This window comes from Polistes canadensis, unplaced genomic scaffold (genome assembly GCF_001313835.1).
Source record: "Polistes canadensis isolate GaletaPanama2010 unplaced genomic scaffold, ASM131383v1 scaffold_40, whole genome shotgun sequence".
Classification (NCBI taxonomy): domain Eukaryota; kingdom Metazoa; phylum Arthropoda; class Insecta; order Hymenoptera; family Vespidae; genus Polistes; species Polistes canadensis.
The window spans coordinates 496,931-516,505 of NW_014569587.1; the positions used below are offsets into that span (position 1 = coordinate 496,931).

General features: G+C 28.9%; 1 protein-coding gene across 3 annotated transcripts in view; it reads right to left on the minus strand.

Moving 5' to 3' along the window:
* Nucleotides 1-293: 293 nt before the first annotated feature.
* The window catches only part of LOC106784780 (alpha-catulin), a 79,638-nt gene continuing 60,356 nt past the window's right edge, over nucleotides 294-19,575 (minus strand). The window contains exons 3-12 of one of the 3 annotated variants that reach the window (XM_014744645.1): nucleotides 13,650-13,927; nucleotides 12,994-13,236; nucleotides 10,505-10,768; nucleotides 9,860-10,111; nucleotides 9,094-9,253; nucleotides 8,890-9,008; nucleotides 7,881-8,210; nucleotides 4,286-4,492; nucleotides 3,121-3,696; nucleotides 1,659-1,745 (exon numbers count right to left, since the gene is read on the minus strand). In XM_014744645.1, the coding sequence (XP_014600131.1) occupies nucleotides 3,244-3,696; nucleotides 4,286-4,492; nucleotides 7,881-8,210; nucleotides 8,890-9,008; nucleotides 9,094-9,253; nucleotides 9,860-10,111; nucleotides 10,505-10,768; nucleotides 12,994-13,236; nucleotides 13,650-13,927 (2,306 nt within the window). In that variant the 3' untranslated portion in view covers nucleotides 1,659-1,745; nucleotides 3,121-3,243. Of the gene's footprint in view, nucleotides 1,746-3,120; nucleotides 3,697-4,285; nucleotides 4,493-7,880; nucleotides 8,211-8,889; nucleotides 9,009-9,093; nucleotides 9,254-9,859; nucleotides 10,112-10,504; nucleotides 10,769-12,993; nucleotides 13,237-13,649; nucleotides 13,928-19,575 lie in introns of all 3 variants that reach the window. The other 2 variants (XM_014744647.1, XM_014744646.1) reach the window with 2 other exon arrangements.

Below are 19,575 nucleotides of genomic sequence, written 5' to 3' on the forward strand. Positions count from 1 at the left end.
ATTTAAATACGAGAGATAATAATCAATCGATCGGATTCGATTTGTTTGAAAAAGTTCGTTATTAGAAAAAGATCTACGTATTATATATTTATTATATGCGGCATTATGAGAGCTCATTAAATCGATCAGCCGAACTCCATGCGATATTATTTATTCGACGAGGGTTTCACACGTGTTAATTACTAACGGAGCAGAATTAAATGACGATAATAATCGTGCGTGCCTTGCGTGCGTGCGCTGGCTCTTGCATTTTAGCTAGCGTGCCCTTTTTGCGTGCGATTGTTAATTAGCAATCTTTTTCTTTCTCTTTCTTTCTTTCTTTTTTTTTGCTCTCTCTCTTTCTTTCTTTCTTTCCCTTTTCCTAGCCTTGATTAATCATTTTACGCATTGACGTGATTCGTGATCGAATATTATGCTTTTTTTTGCTTTTGTTGTTGTTGTTGTTGTTGTTGTTCTTTCGATGTTCGTAAAAGCATTCGCGAGTGATGAATGGAACGTACACGTCGTGTTTTTTTTTATTTATATTATATAGAAATATATTATAATTCTCGAGAGATAATTCATACGTGATATTAACAAATATTGACAAATCATTTTTCGATTTGGTTAGATGAAAAATATCACGAGTATGCCTCGAGTATGTGTAAATCGTGCGAAAACGCGAATGAATTCAGTATGATCGATATGAACCATCCATCATCCCATCATTTGTATTACTCGAGAGAAATTCGAATTAATTTATTAGTATTAATAATAAAATTCAAACGAGTTTTATGTGTGTGTGCGTGTACGTGTATGTGTATGTAGGTGTGTGTGTGTGTTGTTGATAATGCATGATATGATTTTCAAAAATCTATATAAGATGTGTCAAGGGGAATAGTTATGGGATAATACGTGTGGATTAGAATAAGATATAAATATGGTTCGATTGAATATCGATCGACAAGAAGTGAGAATGACGATGACGTTGATGTTAATTATGGGTGTTAGAGGTTGTTTAAACGATTAAACACGATAGATAGATAGATATTTGGATTTAACGAGGAGATGGGGATATTGAGAGATATGTGAGAATAAATATTATGAATATATTTAGTTAATAGTGTTTAATAGAGTTAATAGTATTCAAAGAGATAATAATAAATAAAAGAAATATAACGATGGAATATTTTGTAAGATGGAGGGTGAGTGGGTGGTGCGATTGGAATCGGACCGAGAGAGGCAAGCTCGTGATGATAGAAGAAGATTTGTGTACGTACACGATCGATGATGATAATAATAATGATGATGATGATGATGACAATGGTAATACTAATGACGTTGACAATAATGATCCTAATGAGATCGATATAGTAATGTGATATATTGATTGTTGTAGTTGTAGTTGTAGTAGTTGTTGTAGTAGTTGTTCTTGTTCTTGTTCTTGTTGATGATGATGATGTTGTAGTAGTAGTAGTAGTAGTAGTAGTAGTAGTAGTCATCATCGACGTGTACGTTCCACTGTGGGGCAGGCGAGGCTCTTCCTAAAAAAGCAGAAAGGAGACCCGGGTGCGGCGAGCGTCCCCCTTGGCCCGTCGGGCCATCCCAAACTGTCAGACAGACGGATCGCTGCCGGGGGCGGAGCCCGCCTTGCTGCCGTCGGCACCAACACCTCCACCTTCCCCATCACCGCTTCCACCCTCTCCGCCCCTGTACGGCGAGCCGCCAGCCCCACGCGCCGACAGACCTCGGAAATCCAGGTTGTACTGAAATTATATTCCAATTTTGTCTTCTTAGTCTTCCTACTCTTCTTTTGTTCTTATTGTATGTTTTTTTAATTTTTTTATTTATTATTTATTATTATGTATTGGGTTGGTAATTAAATTCCCGAAGTATTTTTTGTAACCCTTATTTTTTGATATGGTGGGCTTGATTCTCATTAAATTGTAACCGGTTTAAGTAAATATGCAACAACATTTTTCGGTATTGTAGGAATAACGTTATTAATTTAATTAGTAATTATTTATTTATTTCTTTTTTTTTTTTTTTGAAGAAGAAGAAGTACTACAAATATATATGAGATTATTTATTATTTAATTTTTGTCTTGTCACCACTCATGTAACTTATGACCAGCAGGTATGAATTACTGTTTGTCACCTTTTCACGTGACTTACTACTGATATAGGGGTTGAAATTTTGTTGAAACTTTATTTTTCGATAAAAATTAAAAATTGAATGTTATTTAAGATTTAAGAAAAAGAAACGACGGGAACTTAGTTGCCAACTTTATTTGGGGAACCGGAAATTAATATCGTTTTTTTTTGTATACATCAAATTCAAACACGGCTTTAATGTATGCAATGAACTGATGATAAATCATAAACGAATATTGACATGCGCGGAAATGAGACATTACTTTCCGGTTCCCCCTTGAATATATTATTTTTCATATTTATTTGTGTATATTTTTATTTCTTTTTTTTTTTTGTTTTATTTCTCTTCGATCAAAATCAATTTACTTACTCTCACTGTTTAATAAGGATAAAATAGAAATAGAGAAAAAAGCGAATTGGTTAAACCGAGATCACATATTACGAAATTGTTTTTAAACAAATGAAGAAAAATATATTATATTTCGATAATATATATAGTAATATCCGATCTCGATAAAGAAGCATTAAAGTGTGTTTAGAAAAGATCGCAATAGTGTTGGCATTCCTAATTAAAAAAATATCTGAAATTAATTGATTAATAATTTATATAAATGAATATTAATATTAATATATTTCCCCATTGTGTATTATCCATCTCCCACTTGCTTGTCCCCCATCCTGATTAGTCGAAGCTGAGAAATACGTATTAGATTACATTAAAAAATAGTCAAACGAGATTAAGAGAAAAATTAAATAATATTTAACAAGCCAAAGCTAAAAGGATGAGCACGTTAAACGTAGGCTAATTATAAAAAATAAAAAGTTAAAGGGGGGCAGGGATCACAATAAATAAATTAATTAACGAAAAATTAAATTACATCAAATGTTGTATATATTAAGCGAAGCTTTGAGAGAGAGAGAGAAAAAAAGGGGGGTTAAAAGGATGTAAAATAGAAAGAAAAAAAAATTAAAAACGTAAGGTCGAACCTTTGGTGATACGAAATACACGAGAAGTTTTCTGTCTCTCTTTCTTTCATTTTCACACGTAGGAAAATGTGAAAAACTCGTGAAGAATACTCGTATCGTTTTACGACAGTTCGTCTCATGTTGTTATCTTGGTAGACTGGCATATCTCAGTTGTTGCAGCTGCGCCTGGTGCAATTGCAATTGCAATAGGTGGAGATTTTGAAGAGAATATGGTTGCTGTTGTGGCCCGTTTGTTGGATTATTTGTTGAGAATGGTAGGACCGAGGGATGAACGAAGGATGTTGAACTTTTGTTAGGATTGTTGTTAGTTGTCGAAGTTCTCGTGTTTGTCGTATTAGTCGTAGTTGTTGTATTCGTAGTAGTTGGAGCCATGTTAAAATAAGGATTGAATGTTGAAAGGTTTAGACTAGTACGAAGGATATTATGGAACTGTGCTGTGGTCAATGGATGTGGTTGAACGTATGGTGAAGAAGACGGAAGTAATTGTGGACTGATCGGATATAAGCAATCCTCTTCGTTTTGCCCTGGCATCGGTGTTGGATTCAAATCCACGAACTGCGGCATGTTGATGTTATGCTGATCGACGAATAAACGTTAACATGAACTAATATATAATGATATAGAATATTGCAATATTGTTTTCTCACTCTTCTTTTTATCGTAATCCACGATTATCAAAAATATCCTGGGATAAATTTTAGAGAAAAACAAAAAAAAAATGTAGGAAAACTTCTTCGAAGAAAATCAACTTTTAACGTTATATATTTTTGAAGGATATAAAAATTAAATTGCAAATGACAAAATATATTTGATAAAACATTGCGTTGCGACTGAGCGATAAAAATGAAAAATCAAAATCTACCGCGAGCTGAGAGTGAGATAAATTAATAATAATAACAACAACAACCAAAATGATAACAATCTATAAAAAAAAAAAAAGTAATAGAAAGAAGAAGTGATGAAGGGATTTTTGCGAAATTTCGAAGTGTTTCTTTGAAAAATAAAAACGAGAAAAAGAAAAATCCAAGGATTTGTGAATGAAAACAAAAAAACAATTTGGCTGCATATTATATTCCCCGAGCGTAAAAAAAAATGTTTGTTGGAAGAAGAAAAAAAATTGGGAAAGATTTTGGATAAACGATCTATTGTTCGTTGTTGGTCTCACCTTTGTGGCGCAGACGAAGCACGTAGTGACCACCTTCGATATCACGTTCATCAAATTCTTTGTCTCTTGTATAACGTTGTCGACTTTGGTAAAAGTCGCCGCTTTACCGACGGTTGGGTTCTTCACGGTGAATTGCAACTGCTGCACGTATGTTGGCACTCGATCCAGATTTTCTAAGAGTTCTTTCTTGTGCGGTCCACCCGGTACCTGCGCCCATGCAATATCGTATAAAAATTTATGCCATATTTACTCTCGCAAAGCAAACTCATTCTAATCGACATTCAATTTTTTACGATCGATATTAACAATGGTATAATAATAAATAATCGGCATTAATTGCAACGAAATAAAATAACGCCCTTTTTTTTTTCTTTTTTGCATCTGAATATATAATATTTTTTTTGGAAAATAACAAAAATCATATAATATGCAAAAATTTAAAATGTATACATATAACCCAAATAATTTTATATATTTTTAATTATCTCAAACAACAAGAGAGTAATCTTTCGATGAAATTATTTATTTCTCTTTTTTTTTAAATTTTTTTAATGAGAATTTTGCTAAATTTGTTTTTATTAACGATCGTTGAAAATTGTGAACGCGTTTGCTTTGCGTGAATGTAAATTATATATTTATGTATATAGCGCTATAATCATCGAATATTATTCAAGCAATGCTTGATTCTATATTTTCGTATAGTTCGTTGTTAATAAAGACTATCGATATAATATATATTTATTTCGTGATACGAATATACATATCAATATGTGTATAGAGATATATATATATATATATGTATGTATGCATATATGTTATAGTTTATGCATAATATAGTACACATACAATTTAAATGAAATATCTTTAATATAATAATATTATATATTTTTCCTTCACGATTTATAACTATAACATACATACAACATAAATATATAGATATGTATATATGTATATAAATATGCAGCTAAGATGTGAAAGAAATGACCGTGTGTCATCTATCGGTCCTAATGGAACACAATGCACAACTTTTAAACGTAAAACTATTAAAAATCATTTGAGAGAAAAAAGATTAGTATGAATATGTGAATGACAGTGAATTAGTACAGACCTTTTTATTTTCGCAAGCTTCTCGATAGTATATTATTAATATTATTTACATTTATTTTATTAATTTTTATTTTTCTAATTATTCAACGTTATACCGCGTTTTCAGTATGTTACTATGAATTATTATTATTAATCTCAAAGCAATCATGCAGACGAGAATAGTTCTAATTTTCTAATCGTCTAAATACGTTTGAAATGTATCTACTTAGTAAAAAATTTTCTTCAAAGATGAAACCGAAATAAAATCAAATCAAATAAAAAATCAAATGAAATTATAAATGTTTGATCTCGTCCGCATATATGGATATATAAATATATCGCTTTGAGAAAAGAACAAAAATTTGGAATATCACGTGGAATATTGAGATTTTCGGAAGCTGGCAAAAATTTTGAGACATAATACTCATGCCCCAGATAGTGGAAGGAGGGGGACCACAATGCACATAGACGTCGTCCAGAGACGGAAGCATTCCCGTAGCATCTAAAACACACCTTACTAATCGTACACAAAAAGTGGTAAATGTATGTACATAAAGTTAATTTACCAACAAAATCATAATCATAGTAACATGTGTGTACAAGTTAGATATCAAAATATGAGAAAGAAAATTGTTTCGAGAATAGAGATAGCTGTAATCGTCGACGCACACGTGTTAGATCACAAATATTTTATATTTGTTTCTTTTCTTTTCTTATATTTTTCTAATTAATCGATTAATAATTCAATTAAATATCGTATATATATATATTTTTTTATTAATTCTATTCTATACTTTCTTTCGAATTTATTTAAAAAAAAAACAAAAAGATTAACGTGATTGCGATTCGACGAAACGCCAATCTTGTTAAAAATAATAAAATAAATAAATAACAACAAAGTAATAGGATGGGTGAGATTCTCTCTCAATACCATTCAAATCATTCAAATATAAATAGACGGATAATTATATTAAAAGTAAAATCAAGAAAATAACATAATCAACAATTCTCCTATGGATATAATACATAGGTCTATGTACATACGTTTGCATGACAAGTATAGATCATGTTTTGCATAATATGTGTACGTGTTTTTATTCTTTTTTCTTGTTGTTGTCGTTATTGTTGTTGCTGTTGTCGTTGTTATTGTTGTTGTTGTTGTTGTTGATAGGTAGGTAGATATGTATGAAATGCACGTGTGTTGATTTATAAGTTAGAACAACACCCAACAACATTGGTATAGAATTATAATGAATTCGCAAATCACTTATTTAGCGGTTTATGCACGAGGCAAGTAATGGAAATGAATTTGTACAAGGTGATTGTTTGATTGATTGTATGATAACTATTAGCCCCAAAACGAGGGTCTAAAGTAAAGAGAGAAAAATTTACCTGGATGGATGGCATTCAAGTACGAAGGGGGAGTTATAAAAAAGGGGTCTTATAATACAAAACATTTTACAAGGTTCGTTCTCGTTTAATTTCTTTTCAATAAATAGCGACAGAAAGATAGAAGAGAGAAAGAAAAATGGTATAAATAAAAAATGAAAAAAAAAAAAAAAAGATAGATAGATAGATAGATAGATAGATAAATAGATAGATAGAGATATCAAAATGGTACCGGGTGAACTATCAATACTTGGCCTAGCTAGGAGATTCGTAAGGGCAGCAAACGTATTAATTCAAACATACCTAATGCTAATAAACTCGTATCGAAGTCACTTCGAATCATTGTACCCAAAAAACTTTTTTTCATTTTTCATAATTTCATTATCTTCGAATAGATTTAATTCAAACGCAAAGATACGAACAAGCTTTTATTAAGATTCGACGTGGCTACGAATAATTGCGATTACGAGAAAATGAAACTCAATAGCGTAAGGTGTAAGGTAAAAAGAGATTTTTTTTTTTCGGAATAATAACAATAATAATTATCATCATTATCATAATAATCAATAATAAATATATGTATATAGGGTAGGTATATCTATATATATATAGCAAGGATATATCGAAACAATTCGGAATCAAGTCCAATACTGAATCCGTAATAGAATGGTAAAAAGAATGATCGAATAAATTAGAGGAGATTAAGGGGACTCAGACAAAGAAGAAGAGGGTGAGGGGCTGGGGGCTCAGACAAAAGAGGGGGGTGGTAATATAACACGCGCGCGGGCACGCATACACGCCACTCATACTCGATTAACATTGATAATAGGATCTTATATAACGATACATATATATCTATATATATATATATAATATATGTATATATATATAGAGATACATTGTATATACATATTATACATAAGGTGAATATAAGAATACACATACACGCACCCACGCACGCAAAGACGCACACACGTGTCAAGGAACATGTTTAAAACGTCACTCCAATCGAAATATAGATATGTGTAATTACTTATATATAATATAATGTATATATATATATATATGTATAGATCGATAAATGAGATCGATCGTATCGATAATGAATCTGCAAACGTACCTGATAACTGAATTGTCTCACAACCTTGTACAATCTATTCGCCTCCTCCGCAAAATACTCAGCTTGAGTGAAAAGATCCTGAGTTGTTTTAAGGGCACCTTCCCCTCTTGTAAATTGATACATCGAGAAAGCCATGGACGACATATTCTTAGCACGTTTAACGATGTCGTTGTTCTCCTCTAGTGCACTACCACTCTCTTGCCATTTCTCCGTCTCAGCATCCATCTCCGATGTAATCAGCTTCATCTCAAGGCCAGCCTTCGCTATCTTTGCTTGTTCCTCGCTGTCCAGTCTAACTGGTTTCAATGGTTTACTCGTTGTACCGTGTTTCTGTCGATTATCAAAATATTTCATTTTCAATTTTTATTATTAAATCACCTATTTCGCGTGTAATAAATGAAATACGAAATAATATGATAGATTTTTGACAATTATTATTTTTATAAAATGTAAATTAAATATAATCCTTTTCACGTGGCGCGATAATTATTTCTCCTTTTTTTTTTTTTTTTTTTTTTTACTTTAAATTTTATTTTTAGGTCATATATCTCGAAAAAGTCTCGGTAAATTAAAATTCTGTGTCTACGAGTTTTGTTGGATAATCTAATACGCGTCATTTTAATTAATTTCCATATTAGATTTTAATTAATGCACACACAGTTAAATTATTATATATACTATATCTCTTGAAAATTTTCGTAATATTATTATGATAGATTTATGTGTGATGTTAAATAACACACGTGTGCATTATTTCATTATTTTAAAACACAAGTTTACATTAGTCGTGTATAATTAGATGATAATTCAGAAAGTTTGTTTTGTTATATTATATCAGATTCTTGCAATGTAATCCAAAAAAAGTTATACTGCAAGTATAGTGTTTTTTTTTTCTTGATGAAAAAACAAAAATAAATAATAAAAGATTAGAATATGGATTTCGTTAAAATCACATTATTAATATTCGTCAATGAAAAATAAATTTGATATGATTTTTAATAAAACTTACACCTGGTCTTGGCAATGACATGTAGACCTGTTTTTCCGGTCGATTTTGACTCAATTCCAAAACGTCTTTAGCAACTGTTGTCACGTCGGTCATCAACCATTGCCACATATCAGCAAAAACTGTGAACACATTAAAACAAAGTTAATTAAATGATTTAATGTCTTTTAATTATGTGCATAAGTAAAAATAATGTAAGAACTATACCTTCTAAATTTTCTTTAGCAATTTTACTAGTAGGATGCCTAGCTAACGTGTGCGCAGCTGTCACCACTTGAGGCCCGTAAATTCTCAGGTTGATTTCGGTAAACTTAGCCGAAACTTGTAAGGATTCCGAGAGTGCGACGTGTCTCAAGAGTTTGCATACCTAAATGTTTGTAATTAAACATCCATGGTAATTAAACTATTTATTATCTTTAACTCTTAATTGTTGTAACTAATGCATAATTAATTCTTAGATTCTTTTAATTCTTCAACATTTTTTTTTTCAAAATCTAACGCATATATAAATATAATTTGACTTTTAATAAGTACAAAAATATATGTAAATATATAATACGATCAAAAAAAAATTATTCTTCTTCGCGTTATCATCAGATTTTCGTACACGCATCATCATAAATTTAAATCATCATAAATTTATTTCTTGTTTTATTTTGTGTAAATATTATCAATAAATAAATCGATAAAAAGAGAGAGAGAAAGAGACAATGAAAGAAATATTGAAAATAATAATATTCGTGTGGAATATTGATTTAAAAAAAAAAAAAGAATACAGAAAAGAAAACATGCAATGAGAAAAAAAATAAGTTGGAAAGAAAAATTTACGTTGTTGAAAATCCTGTCAAATATTATCCCAGATCGTGATCGCGTATATAAAAAGGGTTCGTTTAAGTAAGGTTCAAGTCACGCTTTGGAGGATAAAGTTATTTGAAGATGATTAAAAAAAAATGTTACGAAGCTCTACACGTACTTCGAGAATATGTTCGATGTACTCGTGAAACCTATCGCTGCTCTCTTGAAGTCGGTCGATTTCATTAGCCAAAGCAAGGTTCCTAATTGTCGAGACTAATTCCTGACCGGCTTTGGTCACCTGTCCAAGGTCACCAGCTTGTTCCATCGTCGTGGTAGTAAGCTGTTGACGAAGGTCACGAGTAGCTCGAAGAACACCCAATACTGCTTGTTCCATCTCTGAGCTTGGTGAACATCCACCTCCTTCGAAGTTCTAACGATAAAAAAAGGAAAAGAAAAAGACAACAAAAATAAAACAATAGAAATTAATTAATCAAAGAGAGAGAGAGAGAGAGAGAGATTTTTAATATACTTTTTTTAATCTCTTTTTATCATACACAAACTGTTTAGAAATATTTCTAATTTTCTAATATAAAGGGACAATCGTTTTTTAAATATTTCTTTGTATATAATCATTTTAGAAAAAATAAGAATTATTATTTTTAAATATTTCACATAGTATGGAAAGTAATTGTTATAGGATACTATTTAAAAATAAAATTACAAAGTAAATGAAAGAAAGTATAGGATGAAACTTTTTTTTAAATATTTTCTATTAATATTTTAAATAACATATACAAATGTTTATAATAAAATTTAGCCTTACCATACTGTTACCGATCCGCAAAAGAGTGTTCAACTCAAGTTTCGCTCTATCGCATAGAAGAAGGATATTTTCACGGTGTTCGTGACTCGTGTAAGCACTGTCAGTGAAATCCTGGGTCCTTTCCACTACTGTGTCGAGGGCTGATGTCAGTGTTTCACGACAACCTTGTCCCAATAGGGTCATCCTTGTGGTTTCAACGAGCCTCTCAAAATATTTCAATGCAGAACACACCGTACTACTGTCCCAATCTTCTTGCTGTGGATTCTATCAATCACGATAAAGATCGATACCGTTCATTAAAAAGAACAACAACAAAAAATAAATGAGATAATGGCATTCATTGTAATTGAATATTACGAAATGATTTTTTTTTTTTAATTTTCGTTTTAATACTTCGTGTTAAATTGTTTAATAATGTTATATAATTCAAGAGTATAAGAGATTAAAGAAAGAAATGTCAGAATAATTATAAATTTCATAATTTATTATTATATTTAATTTTCATTTTTTTTATTTTATTTGTTAGTTTCAAAATACAAAAAAAAATATATATGCAAATTATATTGAAAATTGTAATATTAGGAAATGTTTTTTTTTTTTTTTAATAAATACGAGATTAATTTATATTAACAATAAGATAAATTTAGAGAATTTACGTGGTTATTTCAAATGTTAATATGCACAAAATTAACGATTAAATAAAATAGAAATATAATTTATATTAACTAGTTAATAACGAAGTTTAAAATGAAAATGATGCAAAGTGGATTGCACGTTGCAATATATTAGAAATTTAACTTGTAGTGTCGAACAATGATGTAAAATAGGTAGTGAATTGTTAAACAGCTTAAAGAAAGTTGGCCGACGGCCGAGTCATTTGGTTCTCTTATTTACAAGAGAACCATTTGAATAAACCAAGTGAAACTCGACGTAGAAATTACTAGACGATAGAAAACGCAAACACATCGCGTTCCCTATTATCGTTGTCCTTCTTGTTGTTTGGCACGAACTCATTTCTACCAACGAAAAAGAGAAAGAAGAAGAAGAAGAAGAAGAATAATAGATATGCATATGTATGTGTTTATTTACGACAACCATTTCACACGGTAATTTACAATAAACTTTATTACCCGCGTAAAAGTATTCCCTTTTTCAGTTCCAAATCAATTATTATCTTTCCTATGTACGTAAATACGTGTGCATATGATATATATAATAAATAAATATATATATATATATAGAGTGTATATCAAAAATTACTTTATCGCTAAAAATAATAAATATTGGTTTATTAATAGAATTATATATATACCAATAATAATTTGTTTTTTTTTCATTTCAAGATATTAATTTCCAGGGACAAAATTTAAATATAATAAATATTTCAATTTAACATTTTTTTAATGAGAAAAATAATGCAATTATTTGTTTCTTTTTCTAATAATAGATTTATGCAAGTAACATCATTTTAATGTAATAATAAATCAACATTATTATTTTATTTGTATAATATACTAAATTATAGTGTTGTTAGAAAATAGGCTAATGATGCTACTACTATTTTATATAATTGCCAAAAATGTATTTTTATTATTTCAGTTGAGTATAAAGTGATTTATAGGGCACCCCCTGTATATATTGTTTTTAGAAGAAAGAGAGAAATTATGTCAGAGTTTAGGCGCCATCACGACTGGAAGACTTTGAAAGGTCATGTTTTTGGCTGTAAGCTTTATGCAGTAAGATAAAAACGAACTAACGTATTTTCGAAGTTACGAGAAAAGAGAACACATTTTCTCGACCTTATTTTTCTATCTTCGACATTGTTTTTAACGATCCTCACGAATTCTTTTTCTTCTTCTTCTTTTTCTTTCAATAGAATGGATAGATATATATATATGTTGGTACTTTTGATTTATATATCACGCGATACAAACATTTTCTCGATATCACATTTCTGTTATAACATTATCTGTATAGAAGCTTAGATTTGTTTCGTGATTTAGTAAAAAAAAAATAAAACAAAAATCGAATGATACAATTTAGATTCAAAGTATAATGATGATGATGATCGAAATGATATTACGAAAAATTGTCTATTTTATTACTTTATTATTTTCTTTCTATAGGTAAATAGATTTATCAAAAATTGTTATTTGACATGTTAGATATTTTTAAGAATGATAATGGAAATATTGAGTTATCCAATATATAAGTAATGTGAAAAATACTAATGTGATATTTATTTCGATATAAAATTCTAACGCGAATATTTTATTGAACCAAAATTATATTTGTATAGAAAAAAATATGGATAAAATAATCAAAATAAAATTGTTCATTGAAAAAGTAGGATAATTCTGTGCTTGAAGATTTGTCTTTTAGATATAAAAATAAAAGAAAATAGGGGGAAAATTGTTGAAATATGCATTTGAAAAAGAAAAATAATTGGCCAATCAATCGAATAATTTATTGATTAAAAAGTTACTCACTTGAGAATTGGGATAAGATTGAGATTCACTGCAATCGAGGACACCATCCTTGACCACGTAATGTATTAGATCCATCGCTCTTCGCATTTGACAGAAAACTGTGTCCCTATTCTCCCTCGCCGAAGGACATTCAGGATGTCTCAGGCACGTTTTGCTGGATGTGAGTAGCATCATCGTGCTTCTTTCTAAAACTTGTCGGGCAGCGGCCATTTGAGCCCTTCGTCTCTCGTCTTTCAGGTCATTCTATGAATTAATAACGATGGAAGAAACTTATCGAAATAATTAATTTAAATAAAAAAAAAAACAACAAATACTTATAACTAAATAATCCAATAGAAATGAATCGTTTCAAATATAATTATTTAATTATTATTTTTCATACACATATTAACGTATTAAATAAATATATCAGGGTGTACCACCGGTGGTACACGTGGCACGCATTAAACAATACTTGAACAAACCTATTGTTTTTTTTTTTGTAATCCTTCACAATCATCGGTTGTGAAAAAATGACAAAAATTTATATAATTATTAATATTAGATCGTGTGTTAATAAAAAATTATTAATAACAATTAATCAATCCATATTTTCGAACAAGCGTGTTACGATTGTTTTTTTTTTTTCCTGATAAAAATATTTTGCAAATAATTACCTGACGATCACCAGTAAGGTGAGCCAATTCCACCATTTCCGCACCAAATTGGCTGAACGCTTTAACGAATTCCGTGAAATTCGAGACACTTTCTAGACGTCCAAGGCTACGGGCAACCTTGTCCTTCGCTAAAAGCAATTGTTTCACCACGACTATGTCCGCTAATAAAAGGACTCTCGTAACCGAACCCAAAAGACATCTTGCTGCTCTGACAACTGAGCCACGGTCGGCTAAACTGTCTTCCATAGCACATTCGCATAATTTTTCTATCGCCGATCCTGAAACAACGAGTCACAGTTTTTTGAGGTTATTTTTTAATTAACTTACTTGATCTATAATTAATTGTTTATTTTATTTAATCTTTTTTTTTATAAGAAATAAAACATTTATATAATATATTATTTTTAATTAAATATAATAATTATATCAATAAACACAAAAATTAATACGTATATAAAACCTGTGTAAGATATAATATTTATTATATCCGATTCGTTGTCATCATTAATAAAATGGTAAATATAATAAAATTTTAACGGTAAATTTAATAAAATTTATAAATCATCGATAAAGTTTTTTTTCTATCTTATTTGTTAAAATGAATTCTTACACTTTAATTAATGAACTGTAAATTTTTTAAGAACCGTAGAATAAGTAATTAAAAGGATAACATGCGATACTTCAGACTACAAGCTTTTTCATCACTAATGCTGAGAATTGATAATAATAGATTATCGTCGAATAATAATTATAATCCTTGGATATATATTTGTATTATATAACCATAAGAGTGTTATCAATCTGGGGCTTACGTATATTTGTATAATTATTGAAATTGATATGACGAACTGAGAGGAATGAGATGTAATTTGTAACGATTAAATTCTTCGTCATTGTCAGGGGGGAGGGGGAGGAGGAGGAGGTTAACTTAACTTGATTAATACCGATGACATTTATTCGACAAATTATATACACTTCGCGTTTAATCTATTTTATTCGATTTATAATATATCCAATGATAAGACAAAAAATATCCTATTATTAAAATTCGATTGTTGAATCATAGAAATTATTTCGAGAAAATAATTTCAAAGATAAAATGGAAGAAAAAAAAAGGTAACGAACATTTATTTCACGCTTGTTTCTTAACATTTATTTTTCTATTCGACGTTAAATAATAAAAACATTTTTGTCACATTCCGTTGGTTTTATCATTTAATCATATTTTGTCAAATGAGAAAAAATTCGTCTGAGAAAAAAGATAACAAGAATAAATTACACGTGTTGAACGCGAACGTTATTTCACATCTCTGTATTTTTTTCTCTCTTTTTTTTTTTTTTCTTTTTTTTAATTTATTTCTTTTAAAATTGTTTTTTTTTTTTTTTTTCATTAAATTCACAGCACGAATATGCTTTATCTTTTTTTTTTTTATTCCCTCTCTCTCTTTCTCTCTTTCTTTCTTTTTTTTCCTTTTACGAAAATGAACTCGTTGATTTTCACAGTTACGCTCGGAGTAAAACTGAATTAACGAGACTTTAAAACCCCCGCGAATGATGATTCGCGTAATCAAGAGTACGTTGTACGTTTGTAATTAGACGTTTAGCAGGCGAAGTGCCAATTTGTGGTGGCACTTTCTTAACATAAGCAACCAGAGAGCACCCACCGAGCACATTGCCAATTATGGTGAAACTTTGAATGCGCGCGTACCGTTGTGGGGAAAAAAAAAAAAAAAAGAAGAAAACTCTTGTACTTAACGAAAGAAGAATATTGAAAAATATAATAAACATTATTATTATATTCAAGAAAGGAACGAATAAAATTTAGAAGAAAAAAAAGAACACAGAGGGAGAGTTTGATTATTCGTATTATTGAAGAAAAATTAAATGAATTATTTTATAAAGAACAAATTGAATTATCTGCGTGTAGATATTTTTTTTTTTTAACGAGTTTTAATCATTTGTTAATAAGTTCGGCAAATTATTATTGTTTTAAATTATTATAAGTTTATATGTTATATTATATTTTAAATATCAAATTATAATTAGATAAAGATTATTTTTATTTATGTAGGTTTCTTTTTTAATTATTTTGATTCTGCTTGAAATTTAATTATATATTGTATGTAAGTATTATTAAAATACAATAGTAATAGTAATAATGGTTTATCATTTATCTTTCAGATTACAAAGATATATATTAAAATAAATTGCAAGTTTATTTAGACGAGCTCGTGAAAAAATCGTAAATGTAACTTTTCAATAAAATACATATCTAGAGAAATTATAAATTAAAAAAATATTTATTTAATTAATAAAAAAATTAGTAAGCGAATTTATTAAATATATCGATTTACTACAAACAATGTTAACACGTTAAATGCCATAAAAAATTATCGATAACATTCCAGTAAAATAAATGCGTAGCGCACGTGATTCTTTATTGAAAAAAAAAAAATAAAAGAAATGAAAAAAATTACAATGTAATATACAACGTGTTAATAAATCTGTTAAATATCTAACTACGATTTTATTACTAAAATTAATATTTCGTTATATCGTCAAATAATTCAAAGAAATGTTTAGCGATCGTTTTAATAGTTTTTTATCTTGTCAATCAATTTTATATTTTTTGCTTCCCTCTCTCTCTCTTTCTTCCTTTTTTTTTTTTTATTGTCACAGAAACTTTTCTGTCTTTGTAAAAGTTCGACGGATTTCCAAGGCAACGATCGATGTATCGACAAAGAGAAGAAAAGTAAGTAAAAAAGGACTTGCTAACAAGTACAGTAGACCATCTTTGTCCTTCTTTCTCTCTCTCTGTTTCTCTCTTTTTTTTTTTTTTGTAGCCTACTTACGAAGATAATGGTTCAGTGAGTCCTTTTTAAAAGATACACAAAGTTTCCATCCTGTCGATCGTTTATCGGAATTAATGTAATTTTTGTTCTCTCTTAGGTGAAATTATTTCAACACTGTGATAAAATGTAAATTAATCGATATTAATTGTTTCTCATTTATTGTTTATCGTATCCATAAAATGTGTTGCAGTTCTTTTTATATTGAATCATTATTTTCATTTTTAAAGTCAAAGTAAACGCACATTCTTGTATTGAATTTTGTTAAACAAAACTTCTTATAACGAAATAATTTCATTTCACTCGTTTTAAGGGTAGAATAATAATAGTAATAATATATTTGCAATTATATCAAAATAATAATGAAAATATTTTCTAATCATATTAAAATATTAAACATTCGTAGAACTAAAAAGAATCAATCTTAATATTTTCTTTGTTTATAAATGGTATGAAAGAAAGGTTGTAAGAAATATTTCGATTAATTTCAATTACAAAAATCATCTCTTGTATAACAATTTGATTATATTTTTAATGTTCCTAGTTATTCAAAGATTACGATAAATCGATCTATGTAAATTTTCCATGATGTAATTCTTTATAAAAACCAATCAAAAAATATATTTTATACACTTTTCAATATCCATTTAAAATAAAGAAAATATTTAGGTAGCCTAGATCAGCTGAGACACCCTGTATATAATATATAAGATAAGATAAACTTGATTAAGTTGAGTTCAGTTAGTGAGAAAATGTGATGACGAAGAAGATGTGTCAGTGGTGGGTTTGTGTTATTTCTTCTAAGTATATATATGAGTACATCCTAACCATTCACCATGCTTCAATGGGAAAAGGGTCTTCCGATTCATTACTCAAAACGGAAGCCTTTATGTGAACGGTTCCATAAAGAATCCAATAGATCCGATAGAGTTAGAGTCAGATATGAAAGATGGCGTCAAAATGGCTAACAAGGATACATGATTTCATTTAACCTTATTTATTAATAATTTCTTTGCTGTAACATACTTTTTATACAAAATTTTATTTAATATAATAAACAAAATGAAAATATTAGATGAAAATAAATAATTCAGTTTATTGTTATATGAATATATTGATAATATATAAATATTTCTAATTAATTAAAACAACGATCAATTAATCATATTTTAAAGTAAACAATAACTAAAATTATTACGTAATGCTTAATTCACATTTTCAAAGTTAGCAAATAATTATTATATTTGCATATTATTTTTCTGTACATTTGATGAAATATAAAATACATTTACTCTCCCATATATCTTTTAGATACATATTCAAATAACGTCAACGTTAATGAAAAATAAATCACTGTTATAAATTCGAAAACATTGAGAAAATTATATATATATATATATATAACTATAAATAAAAGAAATTTGTGTGATTGAGAAAAATCATTTCTCTTATAACATTTTTTCTTTGAATTCATGACTTTTGATATACTTTTAATATATATGTGCATAACATTGATGCAATTTGAATTGTATTAATGCATAGAGTTACGTTACTATTCCTACAAACGATATCACCGGACAAACTTAATCAGTTCAGTTGCCTTGATAAGGAAACCTTACAGATAATTCTTTATGCAGATCGAAGTATGTATCACCAAGTGCAAGTATGCGAACACCTTGACCGCGTTCTACGGAAGAAAAAGAAAAAAAAAGAAAAAAAAAAAAAAAATGGAAAAGAAAGAAAAAAAAAAAAGGCTAGAAATGTGCCTCTTGGTGTCTTTCTATACTTTTATATGCCCTTTTCCAACGACAGATAAAATGAATGAGACGCATAACCAAAGAGAGAGAGAGAGACAGAGAAAGAGAGAAAAATAGAAAGAAAGAGAATGTGTTCCCTCTCTAACCAGAAGAGTCGCATAATCAATAATTCCCTTTCCCCACTACTGTACCACTATTGTTAACGATCGTCATTAAGCCGTTAACTTAGCGCACTCTCGACACATTATTCATTTTTAATTATAAACTTTTATTAACAATTTATATATACGTATACATGAATTTTTATCATAATCGGTCAAATTTTACAAATCATGATTACGATGTTATACAATAATGCAAAATTTTCTTATATATTTAAATCTAAATGAAATTTAAACACATGATTATATTAAAAAAAAAAATTAATAATATTTATATTAATATGTTTTATAAAATATATTTGTCCTCTCTCCGTTTTTCTTTCTTGGTTTCTTTAGAGAAAAAAACAAGTTATTTACTTGGTATATGATCGGAAATGAATCTATACGTCCTTGCAAAATCCGGTTTATTGCAGAGTGCATGTATGTGAGAGAGTATATTCGGGGTATTTAATATTCAAGGTATACTGGAATTGTATTAGACAATGCGATCGTAATCATGCGCACGCTTACTCGATACAATTCAATGCACTTGCCCGCATTATTCGCATTCTTTTAGGATTATTTCAATTAGTTTGACTATATACGTAAGTTGAAATTCCACGAGTATGAGAGAATCGATGTATTGATGGACGAAAGATATATATATATATATGTATATGTAATCCTACGTGCACGCCTACACGTATAATCTTACGTGTGTGTACGTGTGTGTACGTATTTAAGTACGTAATTAATACGTACGTATGTGAGCGCATTTATTTCGAATATTTAAGAGACCCCCATAGGTAGATAATAATTATTAACATGAGTCCATTATCAAATATATAACAAATTAATATAAATAAATAAGTAATCTAAATTATTATTTTATCCGCGTATTATATATTTATATAAATCTATTATTTGATTATTAAATATATTCATATAAATATACGTGATTTAAGGAATATCTTAATGGGGTATTTTAATAATACGTTTGTTAATTTATTAATTATTATTGGCAGATTAATCATTTGATTTTATTCATGCACATTTCAGATGAATTAATTAAACTGTCACGAACTTATCTCTCTCTCTCTCTCTCTTCATTGCTACTCGTCAAAGACGTTATCGTTAGATTATGAAAATTAACATATCTATATAAATTTACAAATGAAAA